Source organism: Tricharina praecox, assembly GCF_024521635.1.
Source record: "Tricharina praecox strain CBS 144465 chromosome Unknown BZA05scaffold_11, whole genome shotgun sequence".
Lineage (NCBI taxonomy): Eukaryota > Fungi > Ascomycota > Pezizomycetes > Pezizales > Pyronemataceae > Tricharina > Tricharina praecox.
In genome coordinates this window covers 774,175-799,511 of record NW_026250413.1, presented here as the reverse complement: position 1 = coordinate 799,511, position 25,337 = coordinate 774,175, and the positions used below count along the sequence as shown (strand labels likewise).

At 55.3% G+C, this 25,337-nt stretch overlaps 8 protein-coding genes across 8 annotated transcripts; 4 read left to right on the top strand and 4 right to left on the bottom strand.

Moving 5' to 3' along the window:
- Window positions 1-645: 645 nt before the first annotated feature.
- BZA05DRAFT_41029 (uncharacterized protein) lies at window positions 646-3,266 on the bottom strand. Its single transcript, XM_051484877.1, has 5 exons — window positions 1,861-3,266; window positions 1,718-1,811; window positions 1,181-1,662; window positions 1,060-1,121; window positions 646-1,004 (listed from the first exon to the last, which is right to left on the bottom strand). The coding sequence occupies exons 1-5, from the start codon at window positions 3,080-3,082 to the stop codon at window positions 879-881; spliced, it is 1,986 nt and encodes a 661-aa protein (XP_051339784.1). The 5' UTR covers window positions 3,083-3,266; the 3' UTR covers window positions 646-878.
- Window positions 3,267-4,926: 1,660 nt separating this feature from the next.
- Window positions 4,927-6,411, top strand: BZA05DRAFT_452366 (S-adenosyl-L-methionine-dependent methyltransferase; the record flags this gene model as incomplete). Its single annotated transcript, XM_051487468.1, has 3 exons — window positions 4,927-5,328; window positions 5,582-5,706; window positions 5,820-6,411. Exons 1-3 carry the CDS (start codon window positions 5,224-5,226, stop codon window positions 6,409-6,411), a joined length of 822 nt encoding a protein of 273 aa, XP_051339783.1. The 5' UTR covers window positions 4,927-5,223.
- Window positions 6,412-7,009: 598 nt separating this feature from the next.
- On the bottom strand, window positions 7,010-8,688 carry BZA05DRAFT_425552 (uncharacterized protein; the record flags this gene model as incomplete). Its single annotated transcript, XM_051485966.1, has 4 exons — window positions 7,010-7,289; window positions 7,370-7,605; window positions 7,868-7,886; window positions 8,678-8,688. The coding sequence occupies 4 exons, from the start codon at window positions 8,686-8,688 to the stop codon at window positions 7,010-7,012; spliced, it is 546 nt and encodes a 181-aa protein (XP_051339782.1).
- Window positions 8,689-9,406: 718 nt separating this feature from the next.
- Window positions 9,407-10,595, top strand: BZA05DRAFT_397450 (uncharacterized protein). The gene has a single exon (XM_051483620.1). It carries the CDS (start codon window positions 9,869-9,871, stop codon window positions 10,589-10,591), a length of 723 nt encoding a protein of 240 aa, XP_051339781.1. The 5' UTR covers window positions 9,407-9,868; the 3' UTR covers window positions 10,592-10,595.
- Window positions 10,584-12,433, top strand: BZA05DRAFT_397449 (CAP Gly-rich domain-containing protein). Its single transcript, XM_051483619.1, has 3 exons — window positions 10,584-11,045; window positions 11,667-12,021; window positions 12,082-12,433. The coding sequence occupies exons 1-3, from the start codon at window positions 10,788-10,790 to the stop codon at window positions 12,222-12,224; spliced, it is 756 nt and encodes a 251-aa protein (XP_051339780.1). The 5' UTR covers window positions 10,584-10,787; the 3' UTR covers window positions 12,225-12,433.
- A 1,390-nt stretch (window positions 12,434-13,823) lies between these two features.
- Window positions 13,824-16,525, bottom strand: BZA05DRAFT_40890 (fungal-specific transcription factor domain-containing protein). The gene is made up of 6 exons (XM_051484753.1): window positions 16,128-16,525; window positions 15,930-16,033; window positions 15,041-15,850; window positions 14,905-14,984; window positions 14,267-14,851; window positions 13,824-14,217 (listed from the first exon to the last, which is right to left on the bottom strand). The coding sequence occupies exons 1-6, from the start codon at window positions 16,368-16,370 to the stop codon at window positions 13,847-13,849; spliced, it is 2,193 nt and encodes a 730-aa protein (XP_051339779.1). The 5' UTR covers window positions 16,371-16,525; the 3' UTR covers window positions 13,824-13,846.
- Window positions 16,526-18,428: 1,903 nt separating this feature from the next.
- Window positions 18,429-19,481, top strand: BZA05DRAFT_40806 (DSBA oxidoreductase). The gene is made up of 2 exons (XM_051484679.1): window positions 18,429-18,712; window positions 18,784-19,481. The coding sequence occupies exons 1-2, from the start codon at window positions 18,682-18,684 to the stop codon at window positions 19,395-19,397; spliced, it is 645 nt and encodes a 214-aa protein (XP_051339778.1). The 5' UTR covers window positions 18,429-18,681; the 3' UTR covers window positions 19,398-19,481.
- A 274-nt stretch (window positions 19,482-19,755) lies between these two features.
- On the bottom strand, window positions 19,756-22,649 carry BZA05DRAFT_436141 (Choline/Carnitine o-acyltransferase-domain-containing protein; the record flags this gene model as incomplete). Its single annotated transcript, XM_051486397.1, has 4 exons — window positions 22,089-22,649; window positions 21,972-22,026; window positions 21,767-21,914; window positions 19,756-21,711 (listed from the first exon to the last, which is right to left on the bottom strand). Exons 1-4 carry the CDS (start codon window positions 22,483-22,485, stop codon window positions 19,756-19,758), a joined length of 2,556 nt encoding a protein of 851 aa, XP_051339777.1. The 5' UTR covers window positions 22,486-22,649.
- Window positions 22,650-25,337: the final 2,688 nt, after the last annotated feature.

Here is a 25,337-nt window from a genome sequence, read left to right as displayed (position 1 = left end):
CGCTGTCAGTATCGTTGTTGTCAGTGTTGCCAGTATTGTTGTCAGTATTGCTGTAAACAGCTGTTGTTGTTGTCAATCACTGTTGTCATTACCCAGCTGTCATTACCCAGCTGCACTGCATGTCCAACATACCGTACACACACAACACATACAGCCAAACGCCCCTAAGGCAACCCAAGGCAAGTGAGACTTGGAATATTATGATAAAACCTTAACTCGAATACGACCCATCCGCGGCCATCCGTGGCCATCCAAAGCCCATCCACAGCCATCCATTCCACTCAACTGCACCGTACTCCACTCCACACCTCATCCCCCGCTTCACCGTTCGCTTCTCCGTTCGCCTCTCCGTTCGCCTCTCCGTTCGTATGCACAGTGCTTGCAGACCTGTCCCGCCATGATTTTCACACATCCATCCCCGGCCCAACCGAGCCCAATCCCGCAAAACCCTTTTTTTATATACAAGTCATACATCGATGACACAAGTCCGCCCGCCCCATTGGATGCCCCCCCAGACTGCGGAGTCGGCTATAGGATTAGTCGGCTATAACGTCAGTGACTCGATAATGTAGGTCGATACGGTAGTGCGAGAAGGAAATCAATCAAACAAACAGAAGCCCCCCAAAACGCCGGCCCACCAAGACAACGAACAAAAAACCGCCCGCCCGCCCGCCTCCCATATGCCAAATGAAGATTACTCCGAAGAGAAAAAGAAAGAACGGAAGAAAGAAAGAAGGTAAGAAAACGGGATGTGGAATTGTAAAAAAAGATTATAGCCACAGAAAAAAAAGAAATTTTTTTCACAGGTATCAACCCCCCGGATATGGTTATCAAAAAAGAAAAAAAAAGGGGAAAAAAAGAAGAAAAAAAAAGCGCGATTATCTCTGCGCAGCTCCGATGAGAGTGCAGGGGGCCCGTTTCGACACCTTCGAGTAGCCGAGGACGCAGGCCTGGAAGTGGCCGTCCTCGCACGACAGGACCGTCTTGACGGGAACTTCCCTCACCTAGTTCAAGTTAACCTTTGCTCGCAACAACTATTAGACATGAATGAATGCTTACACTCTCGTCGTTACATTCGGCCCATGTGCCGTCTGGCTGCTGGACGTAGGAGATGTAGTGGCCTGTAGTGATTGTATCAGCATCATCCTCGGAAGGCTAGCAAATTAGGCATTAAACTTACCCCCGGACATGGTCGAGCCAGCGTGCGCGAGCACGGACTGGAGCTCGTAGTTGACCGTCTTCCTCTTGCCGTCGGGTCCCACCTCGGGGAGAGCCAACTTCTCGTTAAACGAGACGTGGTTTCTAACCTTGGCTCCCCCCCTCTTCCACGCCATCCGCGCAGGCTTGTGCCTGGCAATGTTCACCAGCAGGAACTCCGGCCCCGAGCGAATGGTAACCCTCTTGGTGGCCATGCCACCAGGCTTGTTACACCTCTCACACCGGTACTCCACTTCCTCCGCCCGGAAGTATTGTACCAACTTGGTGTGGAGAGGGATCACCTCTCGCTCGGACCTCGGTGCCAGTGGCTCCATCACCATCGACACCCCCTCGTTGTTGTTGGAGCTCTCGTGTCCGCACACGGAGCACTTCACAACCGAGGGGAAGCAGCCATTGAAGGCACGGTACACAGGGTGCGCCTTCTTCTCAGATTCCGGAAGACCCCTGTGCCAATCAGTGACTGCACCTCATGCAAGTGTAGTGGGTGGGGGGCTCTTACTTAGTCAACTGGTCCTCGATGGTCGACAACACCGCAGTGATGTACTCAAAGGCATCCTCCTGTCCCTGCAACTTGTTGAAGGGTTTTGGCAGTGCTAGGTTTGTTAGCATGCGTCTCTTCATGTTGATGTTCTAACGTCTTACCTTGCTTAAAGCCTGCAACCGGCTTGGTGGGATTGGTCGCGAACTTCGCCTTGCCATTCCAAAAATGGTCGGCGAAGAACGTGGCCAGGCCACAGGCCACACAGGCACCCTTCACCTTACAGCCGCTTACGCGGTGCTTGGCCAATTCGTCGCGGAAAATCTTACAGCTGGCGAGGAGCTGCAGAGCCGAGTTCCTGTAGCAGAGGAAATGAGGGTTCAGGATACCCTTGACCTTGACCTTCTTATTGGCTTCGGCATCGACCTGGACCTTGATGCGTTGGGGTGACGGAGCGCCGAGCGCATCGCTATCGTCAGCGGCCTTTCGCTTGGACGGGGTGGCTGCCTTTTCCTTTCTTGGAGAGGTAGGTTCCTTCTCCGAAGCTTCATGATTGGTTCCGACAATCTGCTTCTCCTTCTTCTTCACAACTTCCGCTCCCGAAGTCTGACTGCCGCTGCTGCTGCTGGCGGGCTTATGGGTTTCGGCATTAGCCTGGACCTTGATGCGTCGGGGTGATGGGGCACTGAGCGCATCTTCATCATCGGCGGCCTTTCGCTTGGCCGGGGTAGATGTCTTTTCCTTCCGTGAAGAGGTATGTTCCTTCTCCGGCTTCTCTGAAGCTTCAGGTTTGGTTGCGACCACCTGCTTCTCCTTCTTCTTTATCACTTCCGCTTCCGTCGTCTCACTGCTGCTGCTGCTGCTAGCGGACTTGGACTTCTTCGCCTTCTCAGCTGACTCTTCCTCCGGCTTGCCCCTCTTATGTGGGGGTTTCTGCTGGGGTATCGCATTGTTATCCTCATCGATGCCATCGTCCTTAACGCTGCCGGCCTGGGAATCTGGGGGTGTCGTCGGCGCGGTGGAGGGGCCAGCGCTACTATCGCGGGAATCGGCAACCTGGGAGGGAGTGCGCGACGAATCACTGTAGAGAGCCGCCGCCTCTCGGACAGCAGTCGCAGTAGTCACAGCAGTAGAAATAGAACTATCGGCCACTCTTTGACTGTTCGGATGATTGTTGGAAGCTTGAGTAGTGCGCGCATGTAAGAACTTTATAAATCCGGAGGTGCCTGTGTTCGCCGAAATCGGGATCTTAGCCTCGATGAAGTGTATGTCGTTGGCCAATTGTCTGGGGTCGCATGCGACAAGTGCTAACGTAGTGGGGGCTATTGTAGGAGTAGACCGCGACGCCCGTATGGGGAACGAGGAAGAAAAAGGTGTCGCAGACATTGCGCCGGCGACGGTATCGATGAACGGACTCGGGTTGATGCGGATGTTCTCTAGTGGTTGGAAGACGCTTCTGCGAAATTGGAGCAGGGTGTGGCGGAGCGCGATGGAGAACAGGCGAGGAAGCGACAAGAGGTGAATGGTGTCGGCGACTTGTGAGGAGGAGCGAAATTGTGGGTTGATGGTTCTTGAGGTTGTCTCGTTGGTGGTTGTCGCGGAGGATAGTTGTCGTTGGTTGGAGGGTCGAAGTTAACGAGCGACGTCCGGGTTTGGTGGTGATGGTTGCAGAGCGGCCGATTCGGGGGAATTTGACAAGCGAACCGTACCAAGAGACCAGACTGAATGCAATCCGAGTGAGGGGTCGAATCGGGTCAGGCACGGGTTAACCTCTGGTGAGTATGCGACGAAACTTGACTCTGGAACTGTGGAGGGGAGAAGAAAAAAAGCCCAGAAAATTTTGAGGCGAAAAGTGTGCAGGGCAGGATACCTAGCACAGCGGCGGGTCGGCGGGTATGTTGTAGGCGGGAAGTTGACTTTGTGTGTAGAGGACTCAGGCAGCAGCTAACGGTTAGAGTGGGTGGGGGAATTGGCGGGGGATAGACAGAGTCTAAGTGGTGTGGGACAGGAGATGGTGGTGGTGGTGGAGGAGGAGGTGATGGTGGAGGTGGTGGTGGTTCGGCCTAGATCGCCTAGCTAACCCTTGTAATAGCGTGCTTCTTACGCTCTAGGGCAAGTCTATTACTAGCGGAATAGGGTATAATAGCAGTATATAGCAAGGGCGCATGCGACAATAAGTGCTAGTGGAGTAAATTGATTATCTCTCTCTCTCTCTTGAGTGTACATGATATCTAAGGCCATATACGACGACAAAATAATTGATTCTCTCTCTCCAAAGCGAGTCTACATACATGTATCTAAGTTCGTATGCGACGATGGAGCAAATCGATCCTCTCTCCCTCTTATGCCCCAGGGCGATTATGCGCAACCTTTTCAACCAGAAGGCCGGCCAGACGCTTCAGAGAGCTTTGACGAACCGTAAAGGGGAGGAAGAAGATAGCCCGGTGAATTCAGCTTTGCTTAGTGACAATGTAGCTCACAGCCCACTCTGCTCTAAGCACCGTGCGTGAGATCCGGGCAGCTCGGACTGTGTGATCATGAGTCGGAATGATTCCTTCCTCACGGATCAACTGAATCTGCCATGATTGACTCTTAGTCGACATCGATGGAGTCGACAACCTTTTCGAGACCATCACTTCGGCCTCGGTCAGGTGGAGCTTCGTCTCCAGCTACATAGGAGGTATGTAATCGAACCACGAGCTGAGCTTCAACTCGCCGTCTTGCATCGGACGATGGGCGTAATAGTACGACATGAATATCACAAACTTCAGACAGCGATAATGTGTTCTGCGTACGCACGAAGCAAACCGTAAGCCTAGGAGAAAACAGACTTGTATCGTCGGTTGGTTGGTTGGCAGCCCGCCCACCCGTGATCACAGCAAAGAAATCACCAGTGAAGTCGTCAATAGTAGTGGTGGTGGTACGCCGAGAACTCTTTGCCGGTATGCGCAGGGAATAAGGGAGAGACGTTGCGTTATGGAACCTTCCGCTTGCTGCGTGAGCACGTGTGTAGCACGCTCGCACCTGACTTGTTCAGCCCTCTCGCGGCAATGCGGTGGGGTCTGTGGAGTGCATACATGAGCGCATATGCCATACCTAAGCGGATCTGGATAGAGTCGATAGGTACTCTACACAGCATCATTGACCGAGTGGTAAATTGTATGCGTATTTTTGGCCTTCACATTAGTTGCTGTTATATACTCGCTCCAGTATTTATATACCTCATGCAGCTGAGGGAAGGAATCGATGGATCATCGGATTTGGAACGGACGAACCCATTCTTGTATCACCATGGCAATCTGGCACTACTCAGCCCCGCCATCACCGACCACCGCCAAACCACCAACCATCATCGTCCACCGCCGCAACGAGACATCACCGCACTCATCCCCGCCGCCGACCACGCGAACGAGATACACCCATTGAACGCTTGAGCGTTGGCTTCGGTGGATGGGAGGGAGAACAACCTGCTGCCTATAAGACCTTAGCTCTGTGTGCTTGCACTACCGAATTCGCGCTTCTCGATCATGGCCACTCGGACGCCTCCAGTGGCCCCCGAACGGTACGAATCCGAGCATGTCCACGAGGTCTATCAACACATAGCCTCGCACTTTTCGGCAACGCGCTTCAAGGTACGCCTCCAATCACTGCTGAGCACCTCCTTTTCTGCTCCTCTCCTCGCCCCGCCCCTCCCCCCTACCCGGCGCAGAGTCCACACGGCCAATGCATTGTGGTTCTGTCGATCCGCGGCGTCCTGCCACTCCGAATCGACACGCTTGGGCCCAATGTTCTGCATATCCCTCTGGCTGGCTGCTGGCTGGCCAGTTGGTGCATGGTTTTACCACCTGTCGGGCAGCGTCCAAACTAACAGCCTCTCCTATCTAGCCGTGGCCAATTGTCGAGCGGTTTCTCCGCGAGCTGCCCACTGCTTCGATCGGATTAGATGTGGGCTGCGGAAATGGAAAATACCTTACCGTCAATCCCAACGTGTTTATGATTGGATCGGACAGGTATGTTTTCGCAACCCAACTCGACCCAACACAATGCAACAAACATTGCCCCCACCCCACCTGTTCGGTGTGTGCTCAATTGGTTCAATTGGTAATTGACCGGTATGCAACAGATCGTCGAACCTCGTGCGGATAGCGCACGACCGCAAAATCCACGAGGCGTTCATGGCGGATGCACTCGACCTTCCGCACCCGGCGGGGCGCTTCGACTTCGCGATTAGCATTGCCGTGATCCACCACTTCTCGTCCACGGAGCGACGGGTGGCTTCGATCAAGAGTATTCTTGGCACGCTCCGACGAAGCACCACTCCCGGCGACGGCGGAAGGGCTTTGATATATGTTTGGGCGCTCGAGCAGAAGAACTCGCGGCGCGGATGGGACAAGGGGCATAGTCAGGATGTGTTCGTGCCTTGGGTCCTGTCGAAGCAGTATGTTGGTTCTGGTGCTGCTGCTGGTGCTGGGAACAACCCAACAGCGGAGGGACCCGGAACCTCGCCAGTCAATGGCGATCAGGTCCGCAGCGAGGGTCTCGCAGCACCAGCAGCAGCACCACCACCAAACGAGACGACGACTACCTATCAACGTTACTACCACCTTTACCGCCAAGGTGAGCTGGAGGCGGACGTGGTTGGTGCTGGTGGATATGTGATTGAGTCGGGCTATGAGAAGGATAATTGGTGGGCCATCTGCGGGATCCTTGGATGAAGCACAGAACAGCCCAAAGCACACAAAGCAAGCAAGCATCTACTCTTCAAGTTTCGCCTATAATGAGATGATGACGTGCATAATCGCGGCGCGGCGGCGGGATGCACCCCAGACCTGAGAGCTGCAGAGCTGCAAGTGCATGCCTCCCATCGGAGAATCTCGCCAAAATCCCACGAGGTACATAGCAGGGCCATTATATATTTTTTCTTCTTCTTCGCGTGTAAGTGATTTATATCTGATATCAACTGCCAGTATCTTCCATCCACTCATACGTCATTATTTAAGTTACATGCAGACAGAACGGGGGGGCAGAAAATGCAACCAAGTAACATTCAAGACATTCACATTCTATACTTAGGAAGGACCAAACAAACACCCCTAACCTCGCCCGCCACCACCACCACCACCGCCGATAATAATGATATGAAGGGAAATAACAGTCGGGAAAGCCGAATGAAGAAAAGGAAACAAAACAAACATATCACTCCAAGATCCAACCTATATGAATTACCCCCCCTCTCCAAAAAGCAAGTTTCGCCGTGTATAGTCCGCAAATTCACGCCCAATCTAAGCTTCTGTCCGTCTGTCTTGGACGGAACTATTTCGCACGGGAACCACCGGCTTCATCGACGGGACTCGCGCTCTTGGGCCGGCTGCTGGTGGTGTTGGTGGTGTTGGTGTGGGCAGAACTGCTGCTGCCGGAACTGACGGTGCCACGCCTCCGCGGTGCGTCGATGGCCACGCTGCTCTGCGAAAACGGGACGACGCCCGCTCGCCGCGCCATCTCCACCTCGCCCATCTGCCAGTGCATCGCCTCCGCCGCCCGCCACGGGATCTCCATCTCCTTGGCGACCATCTGCCACATCTCGGATTTGAACCTGGGGGTCATCGTCAGCATCGGGCACCACCACACACCACCACCACCAAACACCATCCGGGGAGGGGGGGGAGAACAAACCTCTCATAAAGCCTAGCCAGTCGATCCTTCTTCTCCTCATTCCACTCCGGCCTGCGCTCCAGGTAGTTTTGATAGTGCAGTCTACACGACAGCGCGGACCTGCCGGGGAGGCGTTTACTGATCTCCTCCCACTTCTCGCCTCTCCCGCGCAGCTCAATGATCAGCGCGTCCTCCTCCGGCGTCCATTTCGTCTGCTTCTTCGACGGCGAGTTCGCCGCCTTTGGCGCGAGCGGCCGCTTCAATGTCGTCGGTGAGGAGAGGGATGTTGCCCCGCCGCCGCCGCCTCCGCCGCCGCCGCACTCTTCTTCGGACGTCTGCGCTGCTGAGTGCTCCTTCGGTGGAGGAGACATCGAGCACAGGAGCGATTGGATTGATGCCAGTGCTGCGGTCTGGGGGGGGGGGAATCGGGCCTGACGGAGCCGACTTATCAAACAGGAGGGTGGGGTGAAGTGAAGTGCTATTATAGAAACGGTAGATATATGGAGTGGGGGGTGGAACGGTAGTTCTGTTCTTGGATCTTGGGAAAGATGTGGGTGCGTCGTCATGTACTGTACTGTACTGTACTACTTCTATCCTCAGGAGGGGGGTGGGCTCAGTCTTATATAGCTATCTTCTGCCTTATTCCTTATTCTCGACGAAGACGAAGGCGCTGCCCACGCCGTTGTTTGGGCCCGCTACCGCTACCCTAATAGCAACTGCAATGGCAACTGCAACATGGTTCTGGCTCCTAGGGAGGGCGCGCGCAGAGTCGCAGTTACTCTACTGGCTGGGGTGGTAATGGGTGGTACTGGTGGTGGTGGGGGGACGGGGGGTGGACACTGGAGGAGGCGCGAGTGGCATCCGGCAGTAATCGACGAGGGGGCATTATAGCGTATTAGACAAGTTTATATAGTATACCTACCAATATTTGAGCCCATCCATCCACCGGGCTGTCTGGCTGTCTGGCGATACAGTACTATTCTAGAACTCGACTGGAACTCGGTCCAGTGAATCGTCCAGTGAATGGATGCCCCGGGGTTTCTGTTATCAACTGGTTGGTTGATCGATACTTGGTTGCCAGTCTCATCCCATCCTCCTCCTACTGGGAGCTGTGATTGCGGCGTGCGTAAACATGAACCAGCCAGCTAGGCCAGGCGGTCCCGAGCCTCTCCGGCGCTGATCTGGGGGTTGAAGGGGGGTTTACGCAGTACCTACACCTAGGACTGCGTACTCTCCTACTCTAGCATAGGGGGTGGGGGGAGCTCGGCCTTGAGGTTCAGTCTTGAGTCTTGGGTTGGGGGAGGGGAGTTCGTTCAATCACAGTTGGACTCCGGAGGCATGCCAATCATTCAATCATTTACTTTCCACTGGTTCGTGAACATATGAGTGCGAGTGCGAGCACAATCGCCCCAACAAAGCTCCAGTACTCTAGTTCACACTTCCAACCAGTACGAGAAAAGCGAAAAAAGAAAAAGCAACAAGACCAAAGACTCCGGCCGATCCGCCCCCAAGGTCCACGGTCCAAGATCCAAGGAGCTGCTGGGCGATATCCCCATCCCTCCCATCCCATCCCCCCACACCAGGCTAAGGAGGGAGGGAGGAAGGGATGAATGGCTGGATCAAAGGAAGGGTGGATGGACGGAAAGAAGGGATGGGCAACGGGAAGTCGATGTCGTCAAAATCTGGATCGTGGCGCTGGTCGCACCATATATGGTTGAGCAAGGGAGTAAGCGAAGGCTGGCTAAGCAGCATATCTACTATTGACTACTGATCAGGCGTGATATCGACGTATGTAGGGTATATGTGAAGATACTCCACCCCACTCTGGCTATATCCAACCAGTAAATGTTAATGTGAAGCGGAGCAGAGTAAGACGTTCCTCGAAGGAAGAAGAGGACACTGCTAGTAAGCACAGTCGCCTCCCTACTACCTACAACCTAGGTACTCTATACGCACGTAGAGCACGTAGAACGGACGGACGACGGACGAGTGCGTGCGTACACCCACCTGTGGGCAGGACGTGCGAACACCCGTCGTGGTTTTGTCTGGTCTTGTCTGGTCTTGTCTGGTCTTGTCTCCTATGTAGCCAGTCCCAGTCCCAGTCCCAGTACTAGTTAACCAGTACCCCATCTGCGCCCGTTGACTCACTCACAGTCAAAAACCTGCTCTTTTCTTTTCTTTTCTTTTCTTTCGCCGTCCCTCCCAGTCACTCATCGTCTGTTACTGCCGCTGATGCTGCTGATGCTGATGCGGCGAGCTTGTCCATGTCCAGAAAGCTGCCACGTCTCGCGCCTTCTGGTTCGCATCAGCCATCAGCCACAGTGTTCTCGCTCTGGGCCCTGCCGGGTTGTGGTTGGGTTGCGTATGGATGGGTGGTGGATCGTCTGCAGGAACCGCCTGCATGCAGAAGGTGGCTCGGGGAATTATTAAGTAAGTAAGAAAGAAGTAACCAAGTCTGTATGTACGGAGATGATTATTTTCCGGAGGCGCAAGGGATGTAAGATGTATCTACCGTAGCGTATGTACAATACACTGTACTGTGCGTACAGACCTGCGCAAGTAAGAAAGAAAGGAAAGAAGAAAAAAGGTACTCTAGATAAGGACACTGTGGCTTGCGCGTGTGGGCTTGTGTTGCCTTCGCCCGTGTGGCCACTTGTGGGGAGAGTACCTACCTCATACCTATGTGGCGGAGTGCCACGCAAGGGCACTGTCCTATCCTATCCAGTCCTGTCGTGTCCGGAAGCTGTCGGCTTTCGTCTGAGCCTGCTCCTGCTCTTGGGGGGACCGCGAGGACATTGTGATTTCTGGCTTCTCGTACGTGGCCGGCGGCGGGCGGCCGCGCGAGCGCACCAGATGGAAGAACGAGGAGCAGGAGGAGGAGGAGCAAAGAGTTGTACTTGCCGGATTCTCTTGCGGGGTGCGGCTGCGGGTGCGGGTAAGTGTGTGGGTGCGGGTGCCAGTCTGCCAGTGCGGGTATGCGGTGCAATACGGTACGGGGGGTGCTTATGCCCTATCCCTGAGTGTGCGGGTGTGCGGGTGCGAGCTGTGGACATGCGAGTGAAGGAACAGATGGAACAGGTTGCGCATCGAGGAACTGGTGGTGGTTGCGGTTGTAGTAAAAGTGATAATACTGATGTTGTTGTTGTTTCGCTGGCGGATAAGCGACAAGCTTGTTTCCCGCGTCACGGTCGGCTCGGTTTGGGTTGGGCTGGGTTTCGCTTCGGTTCCGGTTTGCTGGAGTAGTTTGGGGAGTAGTGGGGTGCCCCCGCTATTTCGTCGTCATCACGCACCTCCCGCACTGCACAGTGAACAACCCAGATTCCATCTGCAGCTCATCGACCACCACCACCACCGAAACCGCCGAAACCACCATCACCACCACCACCGCCGAAACCACCACCGCCACCGCACCTCGCCGCTCCCCCCGATAGCAGCAGCAATGTCCATCCTCCAAACAGCCGCCGACATAACCGTCCTGATCAACTCGGACGTCTCCTCCTCGGAGCGACGCGTGAATCCGTCGTGGACCATCTCGACGCTGAAGAGCAAGCTGCTGCCGATCACGGGGATCCCGCCGTCGTCGCAGCAGCTCACGCTGCGGCTACCGCACGCTCCCCAGCCAATTCCGATTACCGCTGAGGACGAGGATGCGACCACCCTGGCGGGCTGGCCGTTGCAGGCTTATGCCGAGATACATGTACGTTGAATGAACTCTGCACTGGGAGGAGGGGAGAGGAGAGGAGAGGAGAGGAGGACCACCGCGAACGAGGCATATGAGGGAGAGGAGAGAAGGCGGATTATCGGGCGAGCTGCTTTCCGCCCTTTTGTTTTTGGGGAGGCGATGCGAGGGGGGTGCTGGAACGGAAAGAAAGAAAGTCGATGGGAGCATACATGCATGCATGCATCGCACGCACGCAATGATTTCCCATGCAAATGCAAGCTATGCATCCGCCCTTTCTCTCTCTCTCTCCGCCGCAGCCCGCCGCGCCCTCAAACTTCCTTCTTCCATCGCAATCCTAAATTCCCATCCCGCTTCATACTCCACTCCACTCCACTCCTACCTGGTCGTGTAACCTCGAGAGAGAGAGCAATCAAGCACCCATGCCTGGCTGGCTGGCTGGCGCATGCTGAGTGACACTGAGTGTGGCATATTTGCTTCCTTCCCATGCTCGTTTCCCCCATGTTTGCATGCTTCATTCGCACCGTACCCCTTCTCCCCACAATAATCATCTTCTGTGATATTTTTCCGCCTCGCTCCCACCCTCCCTTGCATCACTTGTTCTTCAATTCCATTTCCCTGACCCCAAACCCCCACCAGGTAACCGACCTCCGCCCGCCCTCGTCGCGCCTGAACCTGACCGACGTGTCCGAAATCACAAAATGGGAGATGCCGGTGGAGCAATACGAGAAGCGCTCCGACTCGGTGCGGGCGTGGAAGGAGCGCAACCAGCTGGGACGCTTCGACACCACGAAGCAGGCGCAGACCGACGCCGAGAAAGACGCGGCGCACGAACGTCTCTGGCGCGAGACGAAGGCGAAGGGGATTGAGGTCGGGAAGAGGTGCTTGGTCGGCGGGAAGGAGGGGAGAAGGGGCACCGTGAGATATGTCGGTGAGGTCGAGGAGATCCCCGCGGGAGGTGTGTGGGTAGGCGTGGAGGGCGATGAGCCCACTGGTATGCATTCCGTTTCTATGGGTGGTGTTTGTGGTGTTGGCGTCGGCTGATTACCAGAAGGCAAGAACGATGGCAGCATACAGGGCAAGGCCTACTTCTCGTGCAAGCCGAAGCACGGCAGCTTCGTGCGGCCGGACAGGGTCGAGATCGGCGATTTCCCGGAGGTCAATGATCTCGAGCTCGAGGATCTGGAGGAGATGTGATCTCGCTCGTTGTCCGTGCCCGTACGTATCCACGTGGGATAGGTGGTTGTTGGTTTCATCAAGGGCGGGATGGGAGCGTCGCGTATTGCTTTCCTTTTTCTTTTCTCTGTTTCGCACGACTCCAGACTCCAGACGACCGGCTGGGGACAATATCTACTCTACTTGGATACTTGGATACATACCTCCGCCCTTCAAACTACTACTATCTACTTTGCGCTGCGCATAATCGTTGATGATGAGAGTGATGGTGATGGTGGACCATGACCGCCCAATGCCTATAGGTACACAGTTCCGTACCTCGGACATTTCCTTAAGATTTGAACCCGGATCACGGCAACTTCCTTTCTTCCCAGTTCCAAGTCCTTCCTTCCCGGTTCCAAGCTCCCCCAAGCTCCCCCAAGGCTCGCTTATCGGCACGAGGCACGGGGCCGGTGGTTCATCCTATCTTACGGCCGATGCCCCCCCTCCCACTCCCCTCATATAGAGTAAGTACCTGGGCAACTATATCTCGCGTGGGTTTCGGTGAAACATGCGGAGTAGGTATATCTCGCGTGAGTTTTCGGTGAAACATACTTACCGGTCGGTACTAGGTACTCTAACTTGGAGCTTGGAGCTCGGCAGGGCAGAGCAGGGCTGTGTGGGGACGGAAGGGAAGGGGAAAGGGCCCCTTTTCATTGCATTGTAAGCGAGGGAGTGGGTGTGGAGATGGAGATGAAGGGGGTGCGAGGAAGAGGAACTCGAGGGGTAATATCATCCGTTGTAACGGTCGGTACCTGGCTGGCTGGCTGGCCAGTATGGAAACGCAACGTATACCCTGGCGGAAAACACGGATTGGGGGATTGAAGGGTTGAAGCAAACATCATGGCGGTGGGCTTGGAGCAGTTATCTCCCCCTTCCCTTCCCTGATGTACTTACAGACTTGCAGGCGGCAGTATAGAATAAAGCACTCTTGAGTGCCATTGCCATTGCCCTTTATTGTCATTACTAATCTTAAAACGAATATGCCATCCAAGTTCCGCTCCCCCTCCCATCCTATCCCATCCCCCCCTTCCCTCCCCTCCCCATTCCTAAAAAGCATCCTCCCCCAAAGAAAAAACGACATTAAAAGATATTATCCGCGCCGCCGCCCAGATACGCCTCGAAGCTGCGGTCCCACTGGAGGATATCCTGAAAGCCGCCCCAGTCACCCGAATTGATTCTATCGAGGACTTCCGGGCCGAGGGTTGGCAATTGCTGAGCAGCAGCAGTACCAGCAGCGGGCGGCGGCTGCTCGTGCGGGACAACGGGCATGATTCGTGCTGTGGCTTGCTGGCGCGTCAGCAGGCTCTCCCATGAGTAGTAGCAACTTCCGACAACAGCTGGGAACGAACGCCTACACTCATCTGAGTTATTAGTGGTGTACCCCCCGTGGCTGTGGCCGTGGCTGTGGGCTAGGGGGTAGGACGACCAGTCTGCGGGTGGGCCTGTGGAGGGTGGTGGTGCCGTCGCCGAGGAGGTAGGATTCGATATGCCCGTTTTGTGCTCGAATGGGATTTCGACCAGCGCTGAGGGGTGCCCGAAGAGGCTGGCGAATTGCTTGAATAGCTGCAGAAACCTGAGCGCGGTCAGAGTGGCTGATGTGATTAGTTGTGGGGAGGGGATCGCCCATACCTCCGCCCGGTGATGTGCACCCGAGCGATTGCCTGCAGCGTGCTGAGGCACACGTCGAGGTCGTCTGGGCTGACAGCGGGAGAGTGCATTTCCAGTGCGAGGAGGAGGATCACGGCGACCCGGAAGGTGTGCAGGTGTACCAGATCGTCCGTGACCACGCCGAAGTCGTCGTTGAAGGCAGGGTGGAGTTTGGCACGCCGCAGAAGACGTGCAGTCGTCACAGAGACTTCTATAGACTCTTGCAGGCAGTAGTTTAGGAGCTCGGGGGTGAAGGAACGGGTTGCGTTGGAGTCAGTAAAGTGCCGGAAGAGGATTAGGCGTGCGTGTTGGGCGATGAAGACGACTGCCCAGTTAGTATGCAATCAGTACAAATGGTTGAGGGCAGTAGATACCTCGAACCGATGGTAGGTCCAGAGCGGTGGTGAGCTGCGGGTTGGCCAGATCCTGCGGTATGGTCTTCCAGTACTCGGTGAGCTCATCTTTGAGCTGCTTCATCCTGTGCATCTGCTTATCCGGACTCTCCCCGGTTTTGAACCTATGGCCCAGAATCTTCTCGACCACTTTGCACACCCCGATCGCAGCAGTCAAAGTCTCGAGCGCCCTCCGGGCAACCGCCTTGTGGTGTATAACGTCCGGAGACTCCTTCGGCAACCCACCCACCGGCACGTCCGTGATCTGCGGACAGAGCAATGCCGTTCCAATACCAGTGCTGTCCATCACACCGGGGTACATGATGTTGCAGTCTTCTTCGCGGAGGATGCATGGTCGGCCCATCTTCATGCTGATACGCTTGTCTTGGATATAGGCTACCCAGAATAGTCGAACGCGGCATTCGAGCTGCACGTTGGTGAATTTTCCAACGGGGGGTTGTCGGTGCAGGCCTATGTCCTGGCAGACTCGGGCCATGGCTCCGCAGATCATCCAGCAGGGTGATGGAAGCGTTGCTTTGTCCAGATACAATGACATGAGGAGCAAGACTGCGGTCTCGTTAGATTATCTGCATACATCCAGACGACGGGGGGCATCGCACCTGTAGCATCCTCGAGTGTGTAGACCGGGTTGTTGAGGTTCATATATCGTCGAGCCAGCTCAAAGAACTTCCATCCGTGACTGATAGAATGAGCTTCCGTATCAGGGGGCCAAGATTGTGCGATGTATGTACTCACCGCTCCTGCGAGATGCTTTGGGAACCAGTTCCAACAGGAAACATCTCTTCGACCTTGACCAGCTGTGCGCCCACCGACAAAACCGTCATCACCACACAAAACACCTCGCGGACGACCTGCTCATCGCCCTCCATCATCGGCGATGACCACGCCCTCTCAAACTTCCGTTCCAGTATGGGCCAGTAGAATAACGGCTTGTAGTTCTGAATGGTCACCCGGAATGCCTCCAAGAGGCGGTTCGCCAATGTCCGAGCCGGCAAATATACCCTCAGGTCGAGTTCGGGGCCTCCACGTGAGCCGGCGACATCGGACAGAAGGGGGACTTGCTCGGTCTTCTCGTACATATTCGCCTGTTCCCCGGAGATGTGCTGTGCGTACAAGCCCTGGCGTTGGAGGTATTGCTTATACGAATCGATGAATTGCGGAGCCGACCCGGGGCCAAAAATGTTTGGATTCCATGTTACCTGCGCCGAATCCGTGGGACCGTTCGGCGGCGAATCGTAGTTCCAATCGTATCCCCTCCGGCTGGCAAGAGCGGACCCGGCGGGTGAAGACCGATTCTGTGGGCCGGAATCGCTCTCGCCGGGAGATATTCGAGAACTCGGTCGTCCATGCCGACTGCTGGAACCTCGACCCGTATGCAGCGTATTCGAAGGGCTGTCGGAAAAGCTCCCCATGGGTGAGGCCAAAGCGTAGTTTTCATCCTGCGATACACCATCATCCTGAGCCGAATATTTTCGATGCCGTTGCTCGGCCAGATCCAGCTTTCGAGTGAGTTCTTCTACTGTCCTTTCCAGCTCGCGTATTCGCCTATGTGACCGATCGATTCAACATGTGCTGACCGGACGGGGAGGGGAGGGGAGGGAGAGGGAAGGTAATTGCTACACACCTGGTAGGCCCCATCTTCCTTCCCTCGTGGTCCGGAGAGGAGAATGTACACGACAACTTGGCTGCCAAACACGCCGAGCACGGCTCGTTTTCTCTCGCATCGCACTGGCAGAAACCGATATCTCAGCCCAACAGCCCCCAACGACCATCAGAACGAGGGGACGGTTCCCATTCACCTGGAGAACCCCAATATACCCACCCTTGTCTTCCTAAGCTTGCACGAATCGCAAGACCTCTCCTTCCTTCTGCTCTGGAACGATCTCCTCTTGCGGCTGGCCTGGTGTGCCGCTGTCAATGCGTCTCCAGCTACGGAGCCAGTGCCAGTGCTACTGCCGGTGGGATTATTCGACATGGCTTCGGCGGCGTGAGAAGCATTTGTTCGGGAGGCTGTGGGAGCTGCGGCGCTGTGGAGCGGCTGTTGCCCTCTATTCGGTTCCTGCATCAGCCGAGGAGGGGACAGGGTGATGTGAGCTTCGGGTTCCTTCTTCTTCTTCTCTTCCTCTTCCACTTCCACTTGCCGTTCCTCTTTCCGTGTGTGTGTTTACGATTCGCCGTTTGTACGCTTTCGGTGTTCGCTACGCTTGCTCACGATAGGGGAGCTGGTATGAATGTGAGTGTATAAGTAAGTAAGTCTGTGTGTATATCTCTGGTTGTTGCGATCGATTGACCCGCGAAAAAAGAGCCGGCTGCCGCCACGGGCTGTTGGGCCATTGATATTTATGTGTGTGACTGACGTCACCAGTGCGGTCCTCCCGCCCGCAGGCTGCAGCAGCAGCCCAAGGAACTCGACTCCGACCCCGGACAGGGCAGGAATGGACTAGGTAAGCAGGGAGCCACTTACTCTAGAGTTGACTACACACATACCCGCTCTACGGTAGGTACCGTAGATACTCTAGGCAGCATGGCCACCCTGGTGTAGGCTGGTGGGCAGAGTTGGACCTTCTGGGGCTGCTGTCTTCGTATCATACAGACATATCATCATTCCCTCCGCCGCATGCAACGGAAATGTCTCGCAGTGATGGCACGCCCATTCCTTCCCATTCAGCATGCGATCGACGCAGGAACTCACACACGGGTCGTCACTCGACGTGCAGGTGATGTGTCTGCTGGTGCTAAGCGAGCCAGAGTTGGAGCCAGAGTTGGGGCCTCGAATTCATCGATGGACTGGGATGCATGTGTAAGAGCCAGGGCCGAAGCTTCGAGAGCCTTGGCCTCGGGGGGAAAGAGGAGCAGAACGAGAGGCGGAGCCCCCGATAGGAACGGGCGTCGGGAACGAGATGTTGGACTTTCCGATCGAACCATCATATCTAGTGCCAAGTATATGCGGAGGATGGACGGGGGCTCGGCACGGACTGCACCCTGAGGGGGGGTGAACCGGATATGTGGAACAACTGCCATGGTCTGGTAAGGTCGAATGCAACAGATGATTACAACCAAAAAAACCAGAGTTGGCTCCCACAATCTGCATGGTGATGAATCCCGCATCGCATGGCCGTTGCTTCTCTACCAAGGGTTGCTTTTCCCACGCACTCACGCACGCGCACATCCGGTTCTGCGCGTATGTAGGTATGTAGGGACATGCCATTCCGCCGCGACGTCTCGGAGACACCGTGATCGAACCTCGGACTCCTGTCCTTTCCTCGTACTGTATAGCTTCCTGCCACCGGAGTCCGTTCGGTCGGTCAAGCTCCCACGTCTGGTTCGCACGATTCGAATCCGCTATCCGAACCCCAGCCCAACCCAACCCAACCACTGATTCAGACGCCCCACCCGATACCTTGATGCAGCTCAGGCGGAAAATCACCCTGTCCCGTCCGGAAAACGCTTCCGTCCATCCACTCTCGGGGAAGGAGGGGGAAAATAGAGTTGACTCCTCCCTACCTATCCGATCGGAATTGCGACACAAACTAATGTACAGTACATCGATCCTGCCACGATCACAGGCGATGCATGCATCTTGGGTGAAGTGTGGCTGGTGAGGTTGTGGCACTCCTCCCCCACACACGGTGCGGGGTTACGGTTGGAACTTGGGCTTGTGGATGTATGTCCCGAGACAGTATGTATCATATGTATCATATGTATCTGGAGTATGATACATAGAAGGCTGGTTCAACTTCAGGCTTCAGCAGTTTGATGACGCCTACTACTCGTATACACAGCCTACGTGGCAACCTCCCATATATACTTGGACATACCTTGACTCCTTGAGTGAGTGCGATGCCGTTTCAATCAGGTATGATATGTAATACCTAAACACTGCGGGCTTTCATCGTCTCGCTGACCTCCTCCTCCCGCTTTAAACCTGCGCTGCCTCCACATTGATGTTCGAGCGGACCGCACGGGTATCTGGTCCATCGGCGTTAACGCCCCACCCCACCCCCCACCACCCCGTTCAGCGTGCAGTGTACAGTTGCGCTTCAACGTCAAGGTCAAGGAACATTATGGATTGGATTGAGATGCACTCATCGTCACATGGGTGCTTACCTTGTTAGCCAGCACTAGCACCAAGTACGCACCTGTTAACTACCCGGGAACGGATCTCCTGGGGACCAGGAAGTCCGTATCTATATATGTACACGTGCTATCTAATGGTTACTTAATCACACTTCCTGACCGCCCATTTGTCAGCACGACCTCCCCACCTGCGACCCCGCCAACTTTCCGACCTCTATCCACCTCTCCCTACAATACCGTACAGTCCACAGAGCAGGACCGCAAAAACCAAACTGGCACTCAAACGCACGCTCGCCCGCATGGCCAACTTCCAGATCGACATCATCTCCGGTACGTTTCTATCCACAGCCGCTCACAGGCGCTCACTCGCCCTTACACATACTAACGTTCCCGGCTTTTAGACACGGTCTGCCCCTGGTGCTACATCGGGCACCGGCGCCTGCAGCGTGCGATCTCCGCGTACCAGTCTCAGCACCCCACCTCCACCTTCAGCACGACCTACCACGCATTCTACCTGAACCCGTCTGCGCCCTCTCCGTCCGTCGACAAGGCTGCGTACATGGCCTCTCGCTTCCCCGCCGCACAACTCGCGGCAATCCACTCCCGCCTCACCGCCGCCGGGCGCGACCTGGGAATAACCTTCAGCTTCGGCGGCAAAACGGGGAACACGCGGTCGTCGCACCTTCTGATCGAGCTGGGACGCTTACGCGGCGTGCAGACGGCCGTGGTCGAGCAATTGTTCGCCGCGTACTTTGAGGCCGAGGAGGATATTACCGATTTCGCGGTGTTAGTGAAGCGTGGGGTTGCCGGTGGGCTCGACGAGGATGAGGCGTGGAAGTGGTTGCGTAGTGATGGGGGTGGTGAGGAGGTCGATAGCGAGGTTAATGACGCGAAGAGACGCGGGATCTCGGGGGTTCCCCATTTTACTGTTAATGGCAAGAGGAGTGTCAGTGGCGCGCAGGGTGAGAGTGCCTTCTTGGAGATTTTTGAGGAGTTGGCGGCGGAGGAGAATTAGAGGGGTTGGAATTGGAGAGTTGGGGAATATAACGGTACATCCATATCATGCTCTTAGCCTGGAATTCGCTGGTTATGGATGTGATTATTGGCCCGATATCGCTTGCATTGTCGACTATTTCTCTTCTCATCTATATGAAGGTACGATTCAACTCAATGGTGCAAAGAAATCAATGATATCTCCAGCGCTACATACATCATACTCTCCATCATGATATGTACACACAGCCCCTAACCAGCCCTCATGAACGTTACGTTACGGTATCAAGATCAAACAAAAAGCCCCAAATTGCAAAAGAAACCAAGATTCCAGCCCAAAACAACGCCCAAAAGCACAACAAAAACGACAATCATCGAAACTAGTAATCCGTCAACTTCACCATCCGCCCAACTGCTCTCCGTCCCGGCAGCTTCGAGTCAGTATGCGGTTTATCCCGCTTCTCCAGCAAGCGCGCCACGCTGCCAGCATCGAAGTATCCATATCCACCGAGCATCCCCGACTCGCCATCGCTGCCATCCTCGCTTCTCACGCTAGTGAGACTTGCATCATCATCGGCCAACATTCCGTTACCGCCGGCGACACTGATGACCTTTCCGCTGAGCTGGCGCTGGACGGCGCTCTTGGCGCCGCGACCCTGACCGGCTGGTCCGCGGGCGCGCGTCAGCTTGTCTGCCTCCCTCGCCATCGAGCGCGGCGGCTCCTTCTGCTGTGTGGCCCGCAGAAGATGGCGGATCTCGAGGAAGTAGTTCTGCAGCGTGTCGACGAAGCGCTTGGTCTGTCTGTGCTTGGATGACACCGAGATGGAGATGCTCTCGTCCTTGATGATGTAACCAATCCCGAAGCCGTCGCCCGACGTGGGGCCGAAGCCGAAGGCGCGTAGCGAGGGGTTGCCGCAGTTCGAGGTTGATAGGATGGTGTTGTTGAGCTTGTCCCAGGCGGGGTCCGAGAAGATGCTGGGAACGACCGGTGGGGTAACCTTGGTTGGTGGGGTGCCGGTGATGGAGGAGCAGTCTGAGAATGACCTTGAGCGGCCGCTGGCAGACATCGAGTCTTGGGTCTCGAAGCTGCCCGACAACGGAGAAGAGCCGTAGGCGTCCGGCGACATCCGACCGTCGCGCGAAGAGTCGTCGCTTTGGGAGAGAGACTCTTCATCGAGGCCACGCTGCCAGACACAGAAGAGTGCGTAAAGGTGTCGGTCCTGGCCGAGTCCCTTTGAGCACTCCTTGGTGGTAGCGGTGTGCTTCTGGCAAGCCTTTCGCAGGGCGTCGACCTTCTCCGACGCAGGAGCATTCTCGCAGAACTTCTTAACGAATTCAAGCGACTGTTCCGAGACGGTACGGATGGCTTCCGTTCGCCCGTGGAGGAAAATCTTGGTCATGGCTGGCTCGTAGGTGCTCTCGGCACGTCCGTAAAGACCGTAGTATGCCGCCTGGAAAGCCATTTGGACGAAGGCGTCAGGTGAGAACCCCATGGAGGTGATAAAGTTCTTTCCGTAGTGGCTGAACTCGAGGACTTCGAATTCATTCTGGTTGATCAAATCCGCGAGACGGGTCTCGGCAAACCGCAGCGCCATCGACAATTCCGGAACCATAGTCCACTCCAGCTTGTGGGGAGTCGTGCTCACATCGCCGAAGGAAGCCGGGTCCCGCTTGTTGGGGTCTGGCGACACAGTGGCCCAGAGACTTGGAGCGTTACCGTTGATGGTGCGGGCAAACCGAAGGATCGTGTCGGTGTATACATCACTGGTCATGCGGAGCACTGTGTGGCCGTCCACACCGGTGTGCTCAAAGTTGATACCCGCAGATCCGTTCTTGCAAACGATGATCTGCAGCTTGTCGTACCAGCGGTTCGTGCAAGTACCCACTTGGACTCCCTTCTCGACAACATTGGTTCCGCACAACATGTTCATGCTGAGCTCGGCGGCCGATTGGGGTGACGTCTGGTCGAGGCACAAAACAAACAAAGCGGTATCGACTATCCGAAGACATTCAGCGTTGGTGCTGTCCTTCCCATCCTGAGTCAGAACATCTCTCAGGTTGGCCCACACCCGCCGGTTCTCGGTCGACAAAACGCCGACTGCCGACTTTGCGGCCAGTTGGATCGGCGTCATCTGGGCGTCGTCGAGGATGGCTTGCAGGTTTTGCTGGAGATCCCGCTCGGTGATAATGATGTCGGAGTTGTCGTCGAGAACGTCGAACCAGTAGAATTGGGAGTGACACATGATAACGATGTGCTTTGCCGTAGGGTCCGACTGCATCACACAGCCATTCTCTGTGGGGATTCTGGAAGTGCTGAAGATCCGAGGGTATTGGTACTGAGAAAGATATCAGCGACAGATTTCTGTGGGTTGACGGGGAAAGAGATCTTACCATGCAAAGAGGAGTGCCACGGATCTTATCCGCGGGAAGCTCTTCCCGTCGCAGAGCACGAACGAAAGAGAGAGAAGAAATGACGAGAGACGCTGCTCTGGTCACTTGGTTCCTTCTAGAGGGAGTTGGGTCGTCCTCGAGAAGGAAACTGTAGCAGAGCTATTAGAATCTACCCGTATCATCGATACCTATGCGGATCACTCACAAAGGGTTCAAGTTCAACACCACTGGGTTATCGTAGTTGAGGTACGAATCATACCCTATCACTCGATTAGTTTTTCGTTCCCAAAACGATGGCCCTGAGGTGGTTTTCTAGACTTACAGAACTGTTCGATGTAACTGCTCTTGCCGCTCGCATACTTCTTGAGCCGTTCCTGGAGCTCCGGCCCGTCCGTCTTCAAAAATTCCCTCACTGCGGCCACGGTATCGGCGTGTTCACGTGGTGTCTGGAGAGGCTTCACTGCCGAAAGGTAATTTCGACATGTGTCTTGGAGATCGGCAATGGGGAGTTTCGGTAACGAGTCCTGGTGTGCGAAGGTGATACCTGGCCCGGCGTCGTATGGCAGTGTGGTAGCCGCGACCTCTTTGGCGTGTATGGCCGACATGACTGACTCGTTGAGAGACTTGAACTTTGTTGGAGATGCTAGTTTGCCGCTTGAAAGAGCAAGAGCTGGCAGGAGCGGTGTCTGCGGGGGAGAGTCTACTTTTGAAGGAGCCATCGTGTTGTCAGTATCGAGTGTGTAACTGGCTGGTTTCTCAAAAAAAAAGATGGGAAGATGGCTGCGGTCCCGGCTTTATGTAAAGGCCCCGCTGTGGTAGGAGGGGAGCCGTGATAATGCCAGGCACGGAACAGGAAGCTGTCAGGCGCGAAAATAACCTCGGGGATAGTTACCTTCGATGTCCGATGTCTGACAGTACCAGATCCAGGTTACGACGCCTAGGGATCAGAGTGGGGTACAAGAGATGCCACCGATAGTGTGCCAGGTAGCGTAGTCCGGGGAAACGCCTCTCGCCAGCCGGTTCTCCGATGAGTGAGTGGGAGGCGTTCGGACAAGAGGAAACGATAGCGCCAAGTAGGGCAGCAAACTGTCTGGACGGACGAAGGGGAGTGGGTATGTACTGGGCAGTGGGAATAGAAGCAGGCCGGGATCAAGGTGCCGTTGCCCTTTCGCTTATGCGGTGGATGCGTGGGATGCGTGGGATGTGTGGAAGGGTCCGAGGGGACAAATAATACCGCTCGTGGTGTTCACTGGGTTGTGTCAGTACTAAGCTCCTCAGTCATCCGGAGACGCGGGGGTGGGGGAGCGCAGAGATATACCTTGGTGGCGGGCTTCCCGGAAGGCGAGATGCACATGAAGAGTTTGGTAGCCTGGAACAGAGAGATTCGGCGCGAGAATTTGGCGCGCGATCTAGAGACTTCTCCAGAATCCAGATGCGGGGCCCCAGACTAGGCCCGCGAATAGCTCGAGCCTCCGTTTCCGCGAAAACGGCGTCCACATATGACGTCGGCTGGCCACGAAGCAAGTCTACGGACCAACGGAAGCAAGTGCTCGCGATATCTAGCCTGTAGAAGTGGTCAGGTACACGAGTACACAAGTACACAAGTACCAAAAAGTATCGTCAGATACCTGAGAAGGGGAGGTTGCCTACTTTTAGCCAATGGGATCCTCACGTACGATAACTCGGCTGAAACAAGATGAAGAGCAAGCTGTGGTCGTGAGTATGATTATTTGGCAGAGTGCAGAGAGCGAGCATGTGCTCACGTCTGAGTGGGTAAAGTAAGCTTAACCCGGGGTACTACCGTGGACTCTGCTCCAGAGTAGAGTAACGCGGCGACTGCGGGGTGATATGGTTGGCGGTAATTACGGCAATGAGCCGTAGAGGCATCACATGTCAGGCCGCTTTGCCCCAGCCCTGTCGCCGGACCATGTAGGTACGGTGGTCCGGTGTTCTGAAAAGCAGAAAAAGACACGAGATGGATATCTGTACCCAGAGGTCGACTTTTCTTTTTCCAGTTACCCGTACGACTGACCTATCCTGCGAAGATCACGACGGTGATTTGCACGCAGCTTTAGCCAGGCTCGTCAAGCCGGGCGGATTCTGGGTAAACGAGGAAGGCAAGCTCATTCGATCTCCAGAGATATTTGCAAAAATTCCACTAACGCTCACTGCTCTTTCGCCACGATTAATGGCATCGGATGCATGTCCCGACAGCTTGCACACACGGCGATGATTGTCGGTGGCAGTTGTCCCTGATGAAAGCCCACTGCTCACAACCACGCCTTCTCCTTCTCCCATGTTCCATCACAACCTTCGGTATCAACCCGCGCTCGTAGCAGTGCACTTTCAAACCCATCGCGAACAGCATTCGAGACATTCCGGGGAAGGAACCGTGGATCCATCTCACTGGTGCCGCAGAATCCCTTGTACCCACGTTGACCTTCAAGCGAGCCTTGCTGGACGATACGTTTCGGAACGCGGATGGTCCGGGTCTACATACATAGTCGATCATCTCGCCATCAGCCACGGACTGGTCCCGGGCTGCATCTCTGGTCTTCGTGATATAGGTACCCATCGAGTTCCGCCCCACCATCCACCACCGCTCGAGCTGCTATCCTGCTGGAAGGCTTAACTGCGTGCGGGGGTGGGCCTATCAAAGCGTTAGTGAAGGTATTTGAAGCGGCCTCTTCCTGTTGGCCTTCCTAGCAAGTCGTCGGGCAAAGTTTCATGGCCGGCCAACCGATAATTAACCAAACGATCGAAGTCCTCCACCGTTATCTGTCTTCTTGAGCAGTGCCTCTTGAGTACATACATACAGCGACCACCACGCAGAAACCAGGCATATGTATCTGCTCTTGATAGTGATGAACTGACCAAGTAGCTCGGGGCCCAGGCACATCTACAGCCCTAGCGATTACGCCGCTCCCCCGGCTCAGCGGGAGGAGATGCATCCGCATGTTGCAACGTTGCAACGTTGCTCTAGACCCGCTTCTAGTGTATAGTAGGTATCGCATGTCGCCGGACAATTTGCTAACGGCCAGTAGTTAGTTCCTGAGCAGCCAACGGATTTCCGCGGAATCAGCTTTTGGTTTTGTTTGATCATACTCGCATTCATCCTGTAGAATACTACCATAGTACATTATGTAAGTACTTAGTCATGGCGGCGTACTTTCCCTCTGCTCCTGCCCACCGTCCTGGTTCCGCCGAATCTGTGGATCATGGGAACCGTCCGTAGTATGCATAGGATCCAGTCACTCGAGTGGTTCCTGTGACTGTGAGGACTGGCATGTGACAACGTCAGCCCCTCAAAAATCACGTGCTCGCATCAGGCACACACCATTACTCACCTTTAGTTACGTTGAGCGTCCTGTATGTGGAACAGGACGATGGGTGCGACGATGGTTAGGCGGTCAAACGATTGATTGGTGAGTGTCTCGGTACAGAAAGAAGAACCACAAGAGAGTCTGCTTCTCCGCTGCTCGTCTCCTCCCACTAAGCCAAGAAACCGCTAAACATCTGACTCCCGATCTAACGCTCCACAACATATGAGAGAGGATTCTGACTGTGAGAG